This window comes from Alligator sinensis, unplaced genomic scaffold (assembly GCF_000455745.1).
Source record: "Alligator sinensis unplaced genomic scaffold, ASM45574v1 scaffold254_2, whole genome shotgun sequence".
In the NCBI taxonomy this organism is placed as follows: Eukaryota; Metazoa; Chordata; order Crocodylia; family Alligatoridae; genus Alligator; species Alligator sinensis.
The window spans coordinates 369,106-388,975 of record NW_005842396.1 but is presented as its reverse complement, the minus strand read 5'-3'; the positions used below and the strand labels follow the sequence as shown (position 1 = coordinate 388,975).

Genomic DNA, 19,870 nt, shown 5'->3' with positions numbered 1-19,870 from the left:
TAAAATATATCACTATCAAAACAAAGAGATGCATCTTGAAATGCGTTTCTCCCCTTACCAAAGGGAAGATGTATTTTAGCTGGATTGTTGCCAAATATCAGTGAATATGTTTGCTACCTAATATGTGCTCAAGTATCTCACACACTGAGTGTTTCAAAAGAACTTTTAAAAAGCCAAATCCAGTAGCATGAAATGAAATATGTTTGATAGGTCACTGTGATGTGATGAAAGGAGAGATATGAACTGTTCATAAAATATTAGGTAGCTTGATAAAAAGACATACCAGCAAGTTCTGTGGTCCTGTGCCACTTCATTGGTTTCCTTTGTCTTCTGTCCACCAATCAGGATCATTATCAGCTAAAAATTCAAAGGCATCTATTCCATTTTCCCAGGATTAACTATGACTAAGTAGCTCCCTTTCTCCTGTACTCTGACCTCTTCAGTGCTAGTGGTGGTGCCCTTTCCATGTCATTAAGCTGATGTCTTCATCACAATATAACCATAGCTGGCCTAAATGATTAAGACCAGGACATGCTTGGCCATCTCTTGATTATTGGACGCATCTACACATCGCCCTATGGTAATGTAGCAACATGCTGTCTTCGTACGGTGCACTATGCCAACATAGCAATCACATGGGTCTACATGTGATTGGCAGCTACGTCACTGTAGTGGCACACTCCCACATTTTAGCATACCACTACATGGATGTAGTGGTGAAATCTAACCACGCACAGTGCGCATGGCACAGTATGGGCAGTTAATGCACCATGCTTTAGCACTAACAAAAGGAAGTTCTGAAGTCCAGCACTGTAGCAACATTGCACTATGGCAACGTGTAGATAAAAGCTGGTAGGAGACGTTAGATGGATCCTTTAGGATATATTTGGGATCTGGTCTTAGCATTCTTGTCCAAAAGAGAGACGTTCTCTTTTCCGAATTGTTTCCTTTTGTGGATTTTGCTCCCGGTATAGCCAGACAAAGGAGCTGATAAGAAAAGTCAGACTAAACAAACTTCTCCTAGGACATGTCTTCATGTCTCGCAAGGGTGTTCAGATTCCCATCTCTAACAGAGATCAGATTTCTCACATTTGGTCTTAAAAGCAATTAAAAGAAATTATGAATAAAAGTGCAGTATCAGTATGATATCTGTGATCTTTTCTATAGATACAAGATTTTTCTCAGATCAAACTAATTTCTCCTTTGTGCCAAACTGTATTTATAGATGCGATTCCTATTCATCCATGCAAATTAATTGGATCGGAGATGGCTTTCCTGAAAATCTGTTAGAGGAGTGGTTTTCAAACTGGGGCATGTTTACCTCCAGGGGTACATGACACTTTGCTAAGAAGTATGTACCTAAATTTTAATAATGATGGTAAAGCTTCCAATTGGCCAATGTGTGATGAGTAGTAGCATTGTTGTGTGTTGACACTAGTGAACATGCCAAGATGTGTTGGGTGTAGGAAGTATGAGCAGCAGTATTTTTCAGGTAAAAGAATACGAGGCCAAAAAATCTTGACTGTGTTAATGGAACCATTCTAAGATGTTATTTGCATTTATGTTTGACTGCTAAGCACAATCACATTAAGATTACAGGTCAATTATGTGTAGTTATGGGTAAATATTTTTCAGGTTTCATATTTTTGGAATTCAGGTTACAATGTTGGTTTGAAATAATTTTACAGCAATTTTGGGTTATTTTGTATTTTGAATCTTATTTTAGTTAGTTAACTGGATGATTGAATGAAAAGAACAAAACCAAACAAAATAACAGTGAATTTATTTAGTACAGTGACTCGGTCATTTGGTTCATTTTGCAGACAAGTTCTTAGATTGATATTTGATCCATATGTCCCTCTCTTAGTATACTGATTACTGTACACATGTGGGTGGTAGTAAAAGACTCCCTGGGAATATTTTTCAATATGCCTGTCCACTTTTAATTGTATAGAACTAAAACACTAGACATTCACACAGCAGTAGCTATATAGCCAGAAATTACTACCTGTATCAGTTAGTTTGGCCCACTACTTTTTGTAGCTCTAACGGAGACATATAGAAGATGGCTTCTGTCTATCATCATATAAATTAGCGGGGGGCCAGCCTTCTGAGCAAACATGCCAAAAATTAGCTCAACCCCCTGCCTGAATGCCACTCCAATCCCTTTTCCTTTGCAATCTGTTGCTTTGCTTTTTGCTTCCTGCCTTGTGCTCCCTGTCTGATCTGATGATCTGCTTTCTGTTCCCTGCCCTGTCTGCCAGCGTGCTACCTTTCCCCTCCCCAGTCTGCCACATGCCACACACACAGGCTGCCCATGCCACTTGTGGCACCCATGCCACAGATTGGCCATCTATGGTATAAACTATGAGTCCAAGAAATTGAAACATTGTGCTACTCTGCCTTATTCTGTCAGTAAACTGTGTGTATATGGATTTCTTATATCAATACTCCTAGTAACAGCAAGTAGATAATCTGTTCTAAGTGTGACTGTGGCAATGAATAAACTGTGTAAACCTTGGCCAAGTAACATTTTGTCAGATTTGTGAATTTGCTGTTCCTTAAGGTCTGAACCTGTATTTTGACAACTAAATCAACACTCATAAAATAATGCATAAAATATTACATTATTGCAATATTGCATAAAATAATTACTTAGGTCCTTAACTCCCAGAACTGAATTTTTTGAAAATTGATGTTTAAACTTTTCATAATTCAGTTTCTTGTCTAGCTAATATGGATAATATCATAATACTGCTTACCCCTTTTGTGGAGTATTGCAAGGGAGACACAAACTTGCAGTTTTAAATTATTATGCAGTTCTAAAATAGAAACCATTGTTTTACTGCTAAATATTATTAGTTGCTTCATAAAAATTAGAGATGAAAACAAACATTAGGTCATCCAGTCCAACTCTTATTGTACACAGTTGTTCCTTATGGGATATTATCTGTTGCTTTTTGTAGTGCTGTCCTTCTGTCACAAATATTTTTACCAAAGATATTTCTAATTGTAAGGATTAGGAAAGTGAAATTTTAGTCAACGTTAAAAGTGCATAAGATACACACAAGGGACTATCTAAAGAAAAATACAAAAACACTAGGATCGGTGCATCAACATTTATTCCCATACAGTGGAATGCTGAATGATGGTAATGTACAGTATGAAGGAACGGTGCAAATTCTATGTAGAAATTTTTTTACACTTTAATATCAAAAAAGCTATTGATAAAAGTTTGATTTTAACAGATATAAAATAATATGTTCTGCTGCTATCATTTCTAAATAGCTGTTCCAGCAGTTTCATTCAACAAACAACATACTATATGCTCACAATAAAGCTTGTTAAAGTGAAGTATTAGAATGTCAAAATTTGCCATTTCAACAATGTAACATTAAGACTATTAAAAATCCTTTTTAATAGTTAAACTTATATTAACTTACTTGGTTTTTGTAGGGCTTAATCTGTGAATAGTATGAAAATTTAGAACTCCAATACACAGTAAAATCTTATTTTAGAAGTTTTTATAAAATATTGTAATTTTGCTTTATGTTTATTTGAGTCAACATTTTCAAATTCAGATGTTTAATTTATTACTTATGGTGAAATCCTGCCTTCTTGATGTCAGTGAGAGTTTTGCCATATACTTCATTGGTTCGAGATTTCAGCCATAATCTATATTTAGGCATCTACCTGTTTGACCTGATTTTTCAGAGATGCTGAACACATACAGTTCCCAATGAAATCCATTTAAGTTTTATTTTAAGAGAGTCCACCAAGTGTCTAATGTGGAATTAGGGCTAATTTTATAGATATTCCATAGTAATGTACTCCCATATTTAAACAGCTGATGGCAGGAGTCGGCTAAATTAAGATGCCTATACTTCAACATTATGGCTAGAGTTTGTCATTGCTGCATTTCTATAGGTGTGTCCACATCTATTGTAGGTGGAAACTGCAAACATAAAAGCCTAAAAATGTTAATGAGCCTGCCAGCAAGCAAAGTGAACCTATTGGCATTTTGATGCATGGCTATGGAAATAAATGGTCTAGTTAGGTATTATTTGATTGTCTTGGGCATCTTGCCTTTGTTGTATACTAAATTATACCTAGACAGGGGTTTTTTTTTTCTTTTTGGTTAAGAAGTCTAGTAGCTTTTAGGTGTTGGGTACTCTTGACGTCAAGAGTTCTTAAATTGTCCAACCATAAAGTGGTTTAATATTTTTCAGTATTATATTGCATGTTGTATTACAGCCATCCTTCTGAAATGCATCTATCCTCTTGATTCAGTCATTTAACCAATTTTTTTTCCCCAGGAAATTATGCCTTCTCTTTCAAAATGCTGGTGGTAGTGTTAGAACATTTTGTATTAACAAATTAATGCAACCAATTCTTTCCTTGTATACACACACACAACTCTTATTAGGATTATTTCAGTAATTTAGATCAATATGCTAGTTTTGGCATGATGAAACATGTTATTTAGGTTAACCTTAAAGCTTGCCTGCTTGCTTGTTTGCAGAACAGTGTTTTTGTTGTTATTGTTATTCTTTAAAAACAAAAAATCAGAAATATCAGGAATGTCAAGTCTGATCTGTCTTGGTTTTGCCATAAAAAAATGTGGGTCTCTAAGATGTGTACTGTGAACTCTCATAACTTAACCAGGTCAGGAGTATTGAGCCTTTAACAAGAACATTTTTTCAGCCAAATCTTCATTGTGCAATAGAGTTAAATGGGTATTAACAAACAAAAACTGCCCTACTAGCACTAGGGCAGAAGTGCTAGTAGTGCCAAGAAGTGCCAAGAAGAATGCAAGCAGGAGTAGTATACATTGTAGCTCAGAGTTGTGCCAGTATAATTTATACTCTATTTACTACTACTTAAAGTCCTGCCCCGGCAAAGTATTTAACCAGTACTTAATTAAATTTGCCTAGAATTTAACCAATACAGAACCTAGATAGTTCCATCAACTCTTCCTAGATTGCCTTCCAGTTTTTCAGAATTCTGCTTAGTAGCTAATTGAGGGGCTTAAGAATAGGAACAAGCAAGCAATTTTCATTTTCTTCTGTAATCAGAGCAAGACTTAAAATCAGATCTCTGGTGGTAAAAAAAATTTTTAAATAGCAGGACTATAGAGTAGTTGTGTGCAATGTTTAGAATTGCATGTTTTCCTTCCCATTTTTTAAAATCACTTTTCATAGAAGAGCCCATTCCAGCAAATGGCAAATGTGAATGTCATATTTGAACATTCTACTGTTCTGCTTCACTTTAATTTGTTCTTAAAAAACATTGATTTTCATCTAGATGTTTAAATATAAATTTTATAACGACAGAAGCCAGCCTGAAGTATGATAAAAAATTACATTTGATTTCCACATGTTTTTGCTACACAAATACACTCAATTCAAATACTAACAGTGTAAGCATATTTCTTGTGCACAAAAAAAAATCACTGTGCATATCCAGATGCTTATTAGTAAACTATGCATTCAAATACTCTGAGAAAGATAAACTTGATCAATCAGCTTTAAGATGCCTACACACATTAGTGCAAACCTATAATCTATGGCTTGCAGTGGCTTTAAATGAAAAGCAAACTTGGAAAATTAAAGTGCAGCAAAAATGTATGCAGAATACTGCATTGTATTTTTAGGCTGATGAGTTCTGAGATAATACACTTGCCACTCAAGCCAGCTTGTGATCTTCATCATGCAAGAAAGTCTTTCCTCTAGGAAATGTATTGCTCATACTTTTTTAGGGTTTGTTTCTTTCTGGTCATTTCTAATTTTATTCGTCTTTTTGGGGACTCCAAGCACTGGGCTAGTGATTTTGGTGGCGAGTTTTGGTGGACCACTCCGACCACTGCGTCCAGCGTTTTGATTTTTATTCTGGGCTGTTCGCAGCTTTTGTTCTTGCAATCTCTGTTCCCACCTCTAGAGAAATAATTTCAAGACAAAATGCTGAGTTAGAGAAAAATGTCACAATATAAAGCTATGGATAAAAAACAAGTTCAACTGTTGATACTAAAGCTGCTTCAAGAACTTAGTATTTTACTCACCACTGCTTACAATATATCACTACTCTCAAAAGTAAAGGGTCTGATCCCAGGTTCCTTGCGCATTGCAAGTTTCCACTGATTTCAGTGATACCCTCTTAAGAGTTAAATGAAATCAGTGGGACTTCCCTAAACATAAGGATCCAGGTGTACTGATCTCTTTGGAGGACCAATTGACTCACACTAACCAATTGATTATTTGATTTATAGAATCTGCCCATTTGATCTCATTTCAGGTAAACAGAGAGCAACCCACCCTTTTAAAGAATATATTGAAACATCATCATGTAACAAAGTTGCATTTATGTTCTAGTTTCTTCTTTTTATTGGGTAAGGAAAGGCAGGAAATAACCAGACTGTTTTTGATAAGTGAGGCAAATAACTATGTAAGTTGCTGAACATTTTAGCAGAAGGATGTGCTGCTTTTCCTAAGCTGACAAAATATCTAGCATAATTCCTAAGGAGTTCTACAGACCAACAGAAAGTCTTATATTATTCCAGGCAGCCTATGTAGAATTTATTTAATTGGTTATGCTTACCTTGAATCTTTTATTTAGCTGATCTTTCCATTTTTCAACTAAACAGCCATCAAGAAGCATCAGCCTGCAAATTTCAAAGAGCACAAACATTCTATGTTAAAAATACAAATATCTAGTTTCCTGCATATCAGTACCTAAACCATAAAATACTTAATTGTACATACTTAGTCAGTCATTGTTCCAATTGATTTACTATAGACAAGAAATATTTTCCAAAGCGGACCAGTCCAAACAAATTTGAAGCAAACAAACAGGGTTTTTTAACGTACATTTTTTCTTTTAAAGGCTTTGCAACTGAAATAAGACAGTGTGGCATATCTAATGCCTAGTGGTTGGTGGCATAGCAAGTTTGCTGAGTACTCGGAGCAGGGTTGAAGGCAGGGTGTATACCAACCATGGTAGATGGGGGAAGGGAAGGGAAGTCTTACCTGCCTGCGCTGCTGCTGCTGCTGCTGCTCAGCATCAGAATGACAGCTCCCATGGTTGGCCTTCCTTAAAACAGATCTTGATGCCCCATTTACTCCCTCCCCTCTCCCCCCAGTACATATAAGTTAGGAGCCAGACTATGCCTCTTCTGGCAAAGCCTTCCTGGGGGGAGGTAGGGGCATTCTGTTTAACACACTTACCCCCACTCCCAATACACTGCTAGGTGCAGTGCTGCCAGTCTCCTGTGACTGGGCAGGGGCAGTGCAGGCCTTCCCCACTGCTGCAAAGGCTCCCAGTGGGGGGAAAGAAGCACCATTCAACTTACCCCACTCACCATCCTTCAACCCACAGATATACTGCTTGGTGCAGTGCAGAGCTTCCCCTGCCACAACAAAGACTAACAACAGGGGATGGAGGGATTCTGGCACCCCCTCACGGTCAACACCTGCTGGCCTTGCCCTAGTTATGCTACTGTCTAGCACCTAAGAAAAAATTTCGGAGTCTCCATTTTTACTTGCAGGTGTTCTGTAGATGAAAATTACCCTGGCTTGACCATGGGTAGAGAAGAACAATGGGCTGGGTATCTGGGTCCCGTGCCTATCTATTTGATATGTGCAAACAGAATCATATCCCTTGTGATATATATTTAATACAAATATCAATCAAATACTGTATTTACTAGAATATGAGACAACCCCCAATAATTATTCTATGTTTACATTTATTATAAATTTTTAGGTATAGAATCTAATTATTGGAGGCTTTCCTTGATTTTATCCCTCTCCCACTGCTACAGCAGAAAAAATAAATCTGGGGGATCAGGTAGCTCACTTGCCCTCTGTCCCACCATCTTTCTCCCCCTGTCCCTTCCCTACTCCTTACAGTCAGACCCCACTCTGCCTGAGAATATGGAAGTGAGGACAAAATCTGAAAACACTGGGAGCATCAACATGTGCAATTAATGTGAAGCAATAAATCCTGTGCATATTGCACTGGAGTTTATTGCTCCCATCTACACATGCACCCATCTGGCAGGAGGCACTGGGGGGTCACCCCGCCAGCCCAGGGCTGCTCCCCCCTGGCTCAGTTTGCTGTGGAGGGGCAGGCCGGGACATGAGAATGCTCCAGTACATGGCTAGCTGGCAGGAAGCCCCTGGACTGAAGCACCCTCATGCCCCGGCCAGCAGGATATTATTTGTATTTGCAAGTACTATCCTGGTACAGAGTTAAACAGTTTATCCAGCCTAATAGCATATGCACATGTAGCATGACACTTACTGTGGAGCTAATTAGCCCACTCTGCAGTAAACATCTCATATAGATATGCCCCCAGTCCTGTACCTGTAGTACAGGTACCCATCAGCTTAGTTCATGCAAAATTTTGATGCATTTTTGAAGCTGCTACAAGTTTTAGCACCGGTACCCCATAAACATACTTTTAAGCAGCATATTTATACCAACTTATATATAGTACAAACTATATGCATGATATTAGTTCAAACCCAAAAGTCTCATGATTTACCATACAGTTCATTGGGCTGGGCCCCAGCAGAGTCAAGAGCATTTGAAGCCAGGGTGACCTCAGAGCTTAGCACTGCTCAGTATGTATGCAGCAGTAGGGAAGGCCTGCACTGCCCCTGCCCAGTCACAGTACTGCGCAGGGTGGCAAAGGCCTGCAGCAAGACAGTAGCCCTAGACTTCAGGAGGGTGGATTTCATTGAGCTAAGGAGTCTAGTCGGGGAGGCACTGGGGTCCTGGATGGGTGAGGAGTTGGGAGTCCAAGAAGAGTGGTCGTTCCTGAAGGAGACGATCCTCCAAGCCCAAAGGGTGGCAATCCCAACACGGAACAAAGGGGGCAAGAGTGCTCAAAAGCCCTCATGGCTCACCAAAAGCATCCAGGAACATCTCAAAGCTAAGAAGGAGGCATACACCCAATGGAAGGGAGGGGCCATCACCAGGGAGGACTATACCTCCGTTGCTCGGGATTGTAGCAGGGCTGTTAGGAAGGCCAAGGCGGAAATGGAACTGGGACTAGCAACCCGGATCAAGGATAACAAGAAATCCTTTTTTAAATACATAGGGGGTAAAAAGAAGGTTCTGGGTATTGTAGCGCCTCTGCAGGACACGCTTGGAAATCTGATGGTCTCACCGGATGACAAAACTAACCTATTTAACAATTTCTTTGCCTCCATTTTTCTGAGCAGAGACCAGATCATCCCCCACACTGGGATCCCTGATGGTCCCAGGGAAGGCGCAGCCAGGCCCAGGGTCAGAGAGGACCTAGTCAGGGAACTTTTGGTGGGACTGGACATGTTCAAATCAGCAGGTCCTGACGATCTCCACCCCAGAGTGCTGAGGGAATTAGCAGAGATCATTGCGGGACTCCTGGCACAGCTTTTCGAGCACTCATGGTGCTCTGGCGAGGTGCCAGAGGACTGGAAAAGAGCCAATGTGGTCCCCATTTTCAAAAAAGGGAGGACCAACATGGGTTCATTAGAGGCAGGTCCTGTCAGACCAACCTGGTGGCCTTCTATGACCAGGTCACAAAATCCTTGGATGCAGGTGTCGCGGTAGACGTAGTTTTTCTGGACTTTAGGAAGGCCTTCGACACTGTCTCTCACCCCATTCTCATTAAAAAATTAGGAGATTATGGTGTCGATGCCTACACAGTCAGATGGGTCACCAATTGGCTGGAGGGCTGCACCCAGAGAGTGGTGGGGGATGGGGAACTTTTGACCTGGAGGGATGTAGGCAGTGGGGTCCCCCAGGGCTCGGTCCTCGGGCCTGCACTGTTCAACATCTTTATCGGCGACTTGGATGAGGGGGTGAAAAGCACCTTGTTCAAATTCACAGGTGACATTAAGATGTGGGGAGAAGTGGGCATGCTAGAAGGGAGGGACAGGCTGCAACTGGATCTGCACAGGTTACAGTGGTGGGCGGATGAGAATAAGATGGGATTCAATACTGACAAGTGCAAGGTGCTGCATCTAGGGAAAAAGAACCAGCAAAAGACCTACAGGCTGGGGAACTCCCTTCCCATCAGCAAAGAGGCAGAAGAGGATCTTGGAGTCATTATACACTCCAAGAGGAACATGGGCCACCAATGTGGGGATGCAGTTAGGAAAGTTAACCGCACCTTGTCATGCGTCCCCAGATGCATCACAAGCAGGTCCAAGGAGGTGATCCTCCCCCTCTATATGACATTGGTCAGGCTGCAGTTGGAGTACTGCGTCCAGTTCTGGGCACCGCACTTCAGGAAAGATGTGGACAACATTGAGAGGGTTCAAAGGAGGTCCACTCGCATGGTCAAGAGGCAGCAGGGCAGGCCCTACGAGGAGAGGCTACGAGACCTGAACCTGTTCAGCCTCCACAAGAGAAGGCTGAGAGGAGATCTGGTGGCTGTCTATAAACTGTCCATGGGATACCAGCAGGCAATGGGAGAGTCCCTGTTCCCCCAAGCACTACTAGGAGTAACAAGGAATAACGGCCATAAGTTGACAGAGAATAGATTCAGGCGAGATATCAGGAGGCACTACTTCACAGTCAGGGCGGCTAGGATCTGGAACCAACTTCCAAGGGAAGTGGTGCTTGCTCCTACACCGGGGGCTTCAAAAGGAGGCAAGTTAATCACCTAACCGGGGTCGTTTGACCCCAGCATTCTTTCCTGCCCATGGCAGGGGGTCGGACTTGATGATCTGCTCAGGTCCCTTCTGACCCTACCTTCTATGAAACTATGAAATTATGTGTATATACTCCAGATATCCCCAACAAAGTATCCATGTGTTAAATAGCCTCCCACTCATGACCGGAACTGGGTGTTTTGTGATCTCCAAAAATGTATATGCAGATGAGGTGCAGGGCAACCTGGTCTGCCTCCACCTCATGGAGGGGTGCTGCACTAATCGTATGTGACAGGCTGATAGAAGCAACATAGGGATTCTGGGTGAACTGTTTGTGGCCTGTTTGGAACTCTTTGATGATGTTTGCCAGACATTTAAGGCTGGTAAAGAAACAGGAATCACTGGAAATAGGAAAGAACACTGCAGCTCAGCTGCGGGAGTGTAGAGGAAGTAAAAAATGTATTTAGTGTAGTGGCTCACCATGACTTTTAAATCTGGAACTGAGGGGGACTTCACTCAATGGGAATGGTATATTATTCAGATGGGCTGCACTATCCTATCCTTGCACTAGGTTCTTATCAGTATGTTTGCCCAATGTAGGTCATGTGTTTTATAGTCATGCTCAGTGTTGGCTGCAATGAATCAGCTTCATAATTGGTTTCCATTACTGGGCTCATGCTGCTTTTGAAAGCAATTTAATGACAAACAACATGTTTAAAGATCTCTCTTTGTATACAAAGAAAAGACAAGGGTTTTTTTCCCCTATGCTGATTGGGAAAAAGCCTTATCTTGTATTCAAATAAATATGGCATGTAGGTGAAGAAATGATTCTTGCTATGTAAGACAATACAAGGCCCAATTATTTCAGCCACTGCAAGGCAAGTTAAAAACTGGATGACTCCAAATGTCAAATGTCAGAGCTGGCCTGCAGGCTGACTCAGTATTGGCTGGAACAGATGGATTAAACTAGAGGGAAATACTGGTTCTGAATTTATGTGGCTCCCATGATCCATCACCTGCCACTTCAGCTGGGAAATTCTAGCATGCATACTGTGCACTCTGCTAGCTGAACCAATGATCTGACCCAGTATTACAATCTTTGTGCTTCTTTGTTCCTAAGCACAAGTAAATTATGGAGGTATAAAGACTTGATATGACACTACTTTGTCTAATGGTTTGTTTATCTTGTATAACTATTTTACAAATGTTTCAGGAATCTTAAAGATATATGGTATATCTCATCCTGTAAAGTCAGCTAGCATTAGTACAATATAATAAGAAAGACAGGCCTCAAAAAGCAAAAAAAAAAAAAAAACTAACAAAATTTTGGAAGCTTCAGAAAAGGTCTAAAATATTTTCACCTAAAATCACAACCTCACCTCCTTAAAATATAACATCACAGTCCAGACATAAGTATGCTGTGACTTTGGAACACTGGGATTTCCAACTCTCTACACTGCTATGCGGCACCCCTTTCAAGCTTTACTTGTTCATGAGATACCAAACCTAATAGCTATTGACTTTACTGGCCGATATAATACTATCTGTTTTCAGACTTTGTAGATTTCAGTTAAGACACATGTATCAGCCAGCTTAATAAAGCAACAGGGTGCTATCAATAAGCACAATTTAATGTGATACTTAACTGCTAAGCAAGGATCTGTACTGTCTCATATAGGGCCCAATTCTCCAACTGCCTTGTTACCTGTGCATCAGTGCAAAATGGGTATAAAATGCTACCTGAGCTGACAGCATTTGCAGCCATTTTCCCCAAAGTTCAAGACAGTGGAGAATAGAGCTAATATAATACTTAAGTATTCTTTTCTAGTAATGCTTAGATTGAAAATCTGTATGAATGAAGTTGTAATGTGATATATTCTTAAGGGCTTATGTTTTGTCCAGAACAAGTTATAAGGTAGAATCCTAGCCCCATTGAAGTCAATCAGTGATTCATCATTGACTTCCCTGGAGCCAGGATTTCACTCATTATGACTTCTGACATTTTAAAAAGCCACTGTAAATGAAACCATTCTGTTTACATACCAGTGAGTTCAACAGGAAACACATATAATGGTTTGTGCTTTCTTTTTTCAAACCCATTTTAGTACAGTATATGAAATTAAAAACCTCAATGCCCTTTACAAATCACCCACAACATATTTGCTGAATTGTTTGTTTTTCCATTGTAATTGAAAAGCAGATTGCAATCTGTCTGTGATAAAAATGTTTTTCCTATATATACGAGATCCTAGAGGTCATGCTACAGGAAAAAGTTGGAGGTTAAGACAGGGTTCTAAACTTAGTTTTGACACCTAATTTGTGATTCTTTTCACCCATCTATGCCGTACAGCCCCTATCTATAAAATTGGCATTGCAACAAAGTTTTTCTAAAAATTAACTTATCTTAAAGTATTTTCAGATCCTTAGGGAAAAGATGCTATGTAAATTTTAAATATTATTAATATAAGCTTGTACAAAAATCTTTGTTAAGTTTTAATAAAGTTACTCCAGTAATTAATATAATCCTTATACTAACTACATAGAGGTAGTTTTAAAATATTAATACTTTAATATTTAAAAACTACAGAAATAACCCATTAAACTTCTATATGTAACTGCTCTATGATCCTTACGTTTTGGATTTTCAGTTAATAATATTGCCCCACAAAAATACAATGTATACAGATTCTGAACAACCTTGACTCCAACCACAAGCACATATTTACCTGTTGCTATCTGAAGTCATGGATTTGCAGGGACTATATATATTCCCTTAAACTGTTTATTGGATAGTGATCAAGGAAACAACCTTAGTTATAGTTTCACAGCAGAGAAGTAGCCTTTTCTACTATTTGTCCCCTTTCTTTTAAATTTGATTAAACTGATCCTTGTACAACACTATAATTTCTTACCTGGAACGCCATTCATAACACATGATCAGGACATCTTGCTTTGGTTGAAGAGGTGGACACTGGCAGGATGAATTCGTAATAAGAGGCACTTGTGACCGAGGGATAGGTGTTGAGGACTTCAGTATGTCTTTCACTTCAACCACTGTCGTTACTTCATTGCAGCTCCTTCTTTCCACTTCCTTTACTTTAGCATGAATAACTGCAATTTGAAAAGCAAGGACAAAATTTAAGTAATTGAAGGAATACTCAGGATTTCAGGAAATATCATTTAAAATTGAATAAAGCTTTTTCATATCATATAAGCTCCTGCTTCAGTTGTAAACTGAGGCAGGAACCATTTCTTCTTATGTGTGTATGCACATGGCCCAGGGCACAGGGACCTGATCCTAATTGGCTTTTCAACCTGATTACTCAAAATATAAAGTTGAGCACGTCCCTGTTGCTGTCTTCATGCCTATCCTGCAAACCATTACCCTACAGACAACCCCGTGGACTCCAAGGATTCTAACTCACACAAATAAGTTGGTTGTTCATTCCCAACTCATTATTATTTATGGTTACTTTGACATATTTACATTATGACATAGAGATTTACCATGAAACCTATTGTCCTTTCAATAATAAAACCATTCAAGCTTCTGAAGGTTAGCTTATGACTAGAAAAGAGATTGTCAAAACCTCAAGGTGTATGTTAAGAATTTCAGATACCTTAAAAAATGAGTAGGGTTCTAAATAAAAAACTTAGTAGCTTACTTAACTAGGGGGGTTCAAAATGTACATAGTTAATAATAATAATAATACTGTTTCTTCCCTTAAATGAAAGTTATTGAAAAATTCTTGCAAAAGCACTATCCTGTCTTGATATTGGATTATATTTTAAGAGAACAGGTACACACATAAAATAGTCACTGAAACTTGTTTCCCTAGCTATAGAAAGGAGAAACATATGGTGACATTTGGGTTCTGTAGTGCTAAGCATCTGAACAACACTGAAAAACTACATAGATTTTAAAAGAGGCAATTCATTCCTTCAGTAAGAGACTTCTGATCAAACTTACATCGGGGTTTTAAGAAGAGCCTGCAAATCCTTTTCAGAAAGTTCTTTTCTCAATAAGCTGCATTAGTAACTGGCAAATTCCAGAAATACAGCAAGATATTTTATGGAAGATCTTGCCATTTGATCATCTCTATTATGAATGGAAAATAGGAAGTCTGCTGCCATCAGACTGATGGGAAACTCTTGTATCAGATTACACATTTTCCAAGCCAGCTTGTGCTTTCTTCACATACACAAAATTCCTATTGAAAGTGACAGGCGTTTTGAGTGAGTGGGGAAGGACTGGTTCTTACTGAAAGACTTCTTTTACAGGACTCAGCACTCAGGTGAGTCCAGCATGAGGAAAAATAGAGGAACAGGGAAGTCAAATGACAGAGACTGGACATGTCTATATGTTCATAGTTACTGCACTAAACATTAGGTTTAGTACTTGTATAACCAAGTACTAAATCAATGCACAGTACCTGGTGCTACTGCACAGTAGCACTGGCACATGGGTTTTTAATGACACTAACTGCACAGTAGCCTAATACTACTGCACAGTAGCATATTAGCACAATTTTTGCCCTGCACGCTACTGCACAGTAGAATTAGACTACTGCACAGGTAACATCTCATGTAGATGCATCCATTGTGACTGATATATAAACAGAGTTGCTCCTTTTTTTCCCCTTTATACAGCATATAATTACAACCACAAAAAATGTATAACAGGGCACGATCAGCATATATCTACCTTACCACCTGCAAGTCAGAGATATCTATGTGGAACTCTGAATGTTTGGAATAAACTTCAAAACATAGCGGAAAAATACCTATTAAGAAGGCAGTATTTACAGGATCATTGGAATGATATGTATTAACTGTAACTATAGCACAAATCTGTATCACCCACATACAGTGCTTTAAGAACCTAGGTTTTCAAAAGCACTGAAGCAATTCTGAAGTTTACATCCCTTTTTCAAATCTTACTTAATTTGCAAATGACTTAGGTACTTTTAATATTTTTTTATGTTAACTTGTAATTGGGAATTTGCTTTACAACAATGAAAATAGGTAAAGACTTATTACAGACTTCCTAAAAAAGCATTTTGTTCCTGGGAATTGTTTAAAAAATAAAATATAAAATCATAACAAAAGCCAATTGTGGTAACCAATTATGATTTTTTTTTTTTATTTAACCAGTTGTGATTGGTTAATTGTCATTTTTTTTTTTTTTTTGTATTTAACAGCCTGGCCCAAATCATCAGAAAGATATGTTGGTTACATATATTATTCTAAACCAGATTTTCAGCAGAACAAGAATTTGATTGGATATTTCCCCTGTATTTTTTTGCTATTCCTCTTCTGACAGTAAAATACCTATTGATTTTGAAAGGGGAAATCTAAGAACCTCAAAGCTAAAATCTTGATTGTAGACATAATGAATGCAATGTGATGCTTTCAGTTTCTCTAAAGGTAGATCGTGAACCTGCAAGCTTCATTCAGGTAAACTCATGCTGAAGCACATTTCATTTTAACTTGCTTAAAGTACAGTCATTTTAAGTTGCTGCTTTTTCATGCATTTTAGACAAATGCAGATAATGGAAAAGTTCAGTGTTCTACCAGTTCATAGCCTTAGCATCACCAAAGTGCAATGATTTAATACAAATGTGTTTACCAATAGCTCAGCATGGTAAATGCCCATTTCTTTTTACAAAGGGCCTCCTGACTTCACATAAGTGTTTGTTTAAACCTTAAAGATGTAAGCAACTAACCTGATCATGTAATCTGATACAAATATATCATGTTATAATGTTTATTGTAATAAAATCTAACATCCATATTTTGTAATAAATGAATTCCAGTAACACCCCTCCCAGAAACAGCACCTGTAGATTGCTATAAATTATATTAGTACATGAGAAATCCACTGTTGATTTTACGGACTTTATTATTAAAAGGTAAAAAATATAAATAGTTTTTCTTACTCACTTGTGTTCAGAAATTATTTTTAGAGATCAAAACATGTATATTGTCTCTGTGTCATGCAATGTAACATAAAAGCCATGAGCCAGGTCCTCAGTTGGTAAAAACTGTTATAACAACATTGACTTTAAATGATCTCTAGCTGACACAACTTGACACAACTTGAGTATCTGATCATATGATTGTAATGGCTAACATGCAAAATATAGTAAATTTTATGATGACCAAAAATAAGTCTATGACTTAATTTGTGAGTAAATAACAAAGTTGCTTTTCTAGCTTTCCTTGCCCCTTTGCTTTCATTGCTTTCATATAAACTATTTTCAGCTGGTTGGAAATGCAAAATTGTATTTACATGGCCAAAAAAGATTCTGGTTTCCCTGACAAAGAAAAATAAACATGGCCATCCTCAAAGTCTCCAGCTATTTTGTGCATCTAAATGCATTAATCACCGCAGGTAAATTTGTTAATATATTAACGGATTTTTTTCTCCTCTCAATTCTTCTAAACAATCTCATTGTCCCACTAAATTGTATTGGGAAAATCTTTTATTATAGAAACACTGCACCACCCTGGTGAGTTTTAATGACTGAAAAGCTCTAGAGATTTGCTAGTTGCTATTTTAAGGAAAACAAAGTGAGATGTTTCCAGGGAAAACAATTTTTTATAGTCTCAGAGAATGGTGTGCAGTTATGATTATTGGTTTGCTAGAATTGATAGACCCAATCTTTTCTTTTTAAATGATTTGCCTTCATAACACAATAATACTAAACACAGCAGCTGAAAGACTCCGTAAGAACATAAGAATTGCCATTTACTGGGTCAAACCATAGGTCCATCTTGCCCAGTATCCTGTGTCATAGTAGCAGAGTGGATTCAAAAAGGGAGAGTGAACTGGGTAGGACCAGGGTGTTTTTTTTCACTGTTCCTTTCTCCCTTGTAGCTTCAAGCATTTTAAGGTCGAGGAAATTCTAATTCAGAGGCTGTATCCATAACTCCCATGTTCAATAGCTACTGACGCCCCTTCCCTCCAAGAATTTGTCCAGTCCCATTTTGAATCTGGCTAAACTGCCAGCTTCTACAATATTTGGTGGCAATGAGTTCCATGCTTTAATGAGTTTACACACTGTGTAAAAAAGAACTTCCTTTTGTTAGTTTGAAACGTACACCTACTAGTTTCATGTTATGACCCCCTAGTTCTTGTATTGTGAGAGAGAATAAATAATAAATCCCTATTTATTTTAAACTCTTATCATGCCCCCTCTCCCCACCCAACCTCAAACCCCCTCAAGGAAACTTTGACGTGATTTCCCTGCTGCACTTACTGTAGCTGTAGTTCCTGGTCAGGTAAGTTGCTAGGGTTGGCTTTATCTTTTTGCACTTGCAGCGATCTTTAAACAAACAGGAAAAAAAAGCATAGGGAAAATGTGAATTGACACTATGTCAAGCACAGGATTATTTTAAGGGAGTGATGAATCAGTAGGAGACACACCATGGTTTACATTCTTGCAGTCAGATTCTTGGGGTCTTTCTTGGACTATCACATCCTGAGTAAAATCCATCCACTTCACATCTGAAAAACCAAGATAAAAACTGCACTCAAGCCATGCCAAGAACCCAGTATATGACAGCAAAGGAAAGCCCCATTCTGAATAAACAGATTAAAATAATTTTTGAAAGTTGTGTAGGTACTTTAGATAAGGATGATCTGTCCCTGAGCTGGGGATTGGACTAGATGACTACCTCCTGAGGTCCCTTCCAGTCTTATTTTTCTATGATTCTATGAATCAATGAAAAAGAAACCCGCAGGGGCATCCTACTTTGCTTCTACAATACTCATCTCCTGCAATCAGCCTGCCGGCTCCATCTTCCCTGGAAGCGCTTGTCTGCAGGAGGTCCCCTGCTTGCCCCTAACAGCCCTAGAAGCTGCATCAAGTGATGCCGACAGGGTTTCAGCAGGGGACTGCCAGTGTGTCCCTAGAAGCTGCATCAAGTGGGCAGTGATGCTGGCAGGGTTTCAGCTAGGGTTTCATGAACATAGGGCATGCTTGGCCTCACCATGCTGCCAGCTTGCCCCTAGCTGCCATCTTCCAGGCTAGTAAGAGGCACTGGGAGAGGGCAGCTCTTCTCCCTGATCTGTTTCTGGGGGCCCTGCCAAGGGAAAGACGATGGCCCTTTACCTAGCTGGATTTGTCTGGGAGTTTCAGAGATGTCTTGAAGAAGGGCCAGATCAGCATTTCTCAGCCCATGAGTTGTGACCCGAAAGTAGGTCCCAAGAATATATGAAAGGGTTGTGAACAAACTTTTTAAGTGATTAACAAACTTTAAAACTGGATTCTCCTTTAAAGGAGAAATTGTGTGGCTTTCCCTTTGCAGGCTGGCAGAGTTCCCCCCAGTGCCATAGTAATGAAGTTTAGCACCCAGGGCAAAGCCTGCAGTGGCAGCCTACCCTCACCCCATACACAGATCCATGGAGCACATGCTGCCCTCCCCACACTTGCTCGGGAGTGCACACAGAGGTGGGAACCGCCCTTCCCCTGTTTCCACGTCTCCCCAAATGAGCTGCTCACGGCTGTGCCCTGCCCCGGCTGAGCAGCACCTGTTGGCACCCTTTTGTTTTGGCTTGCCCTTAGGGTGGTCATCATAGAGGACATTTAAATTTTCTGCTACTCTGTCCACTATCAGGGCCAGCCCATCCTATACTGTGAAACCTGCGGCCGCAGGGGGCTCCGAAGCTAAGGGAACCCTGTGTCCAGCTGCTCACCATCCCTCTCCCTGCTCCCCGCCTCTGCTGGCAGCTTCTTTGGGGCAGGGGCCCCCAAACTATTTCTTGCATGGGGCCCTGAAAAATTGTGGGCCGGCCCTGTTCTCTATTGATACGAAACCCAGCGCCTTTATGTCCTCTATTTTTCTCTTGAAGAGACACTATGTGAATTTTCATTCGAAGAGAAAAATAGAGGACATAAAGGTGCCGGGTTTCCTCTCAATAGAGGACAGAGGACTAGCAGACAACACAGGAAAAGTGCAATGTGGGAACAGGAGAGGTGTAACGTGGCCAAGCGCCCCGTGATGGCCACCCTACTCGCCCTGCTTTGCTACGGCACTTGTTCCCCCACAATGGTCCTGGTACAAAAAAGGCTGGCAAGCAGGCAAAGCCGTGCCCCAGGGGAGCGGCTCTGCCAGCGCTGGTTGTGTGAGAGGAGAGGCAGGCGCTGCCCGGGGCATGGGCCCTCCTGCCCGCCGAGCCCGGGGGCTGCCCCAGCGCCGTGCCCGCAGCCCTCCGCCGCCCCGCG

The 19,870-nt window shown here is 39.9% G+C and overlaps 1 protein-coding gene across 1 annotated transcript in view; it reads right to left on the bottom strand.

The window, feature by feature from the left end:
* Positions 1 to 3,111: 3,111 nt before the first annotated feature.
* Positions 3,112 to 19,870, bottom strand: part of SFRP4 (secreted frizzled related protein 4) — a 28,982-nt gene continuing 12,223 nt past the window's right edge. The window contains exons 2-6 of the mRNA XM_014522777.2: positions 18,070 to 18,150; positions 17,903 to 17,968; positions 13,553 to 13,751; positions 6,595 to 6,658; positions 3,112 to 5,933 (exon numbers count right to left, since the gene is read on the bottom strand). Coding sequence (XP_014378263.1) covers positions 5,745 to 5,933; positions 6,595 to 6,658; positions 13,553 to 13,751; positions 17,903 to 17,968; positions 18,070 to 18,150 — 599 coding nt within the window. The 3' untranslated portion in view covers positions 3,112 to 5,744. The remainder of the gene's footprint in view (positions 5,934 to 6,594; positions 6,659 to 13,552; positions 13,752 to 17,902; positions 17,969 to 18,069; positions 18,151 to 19,870) is intronic.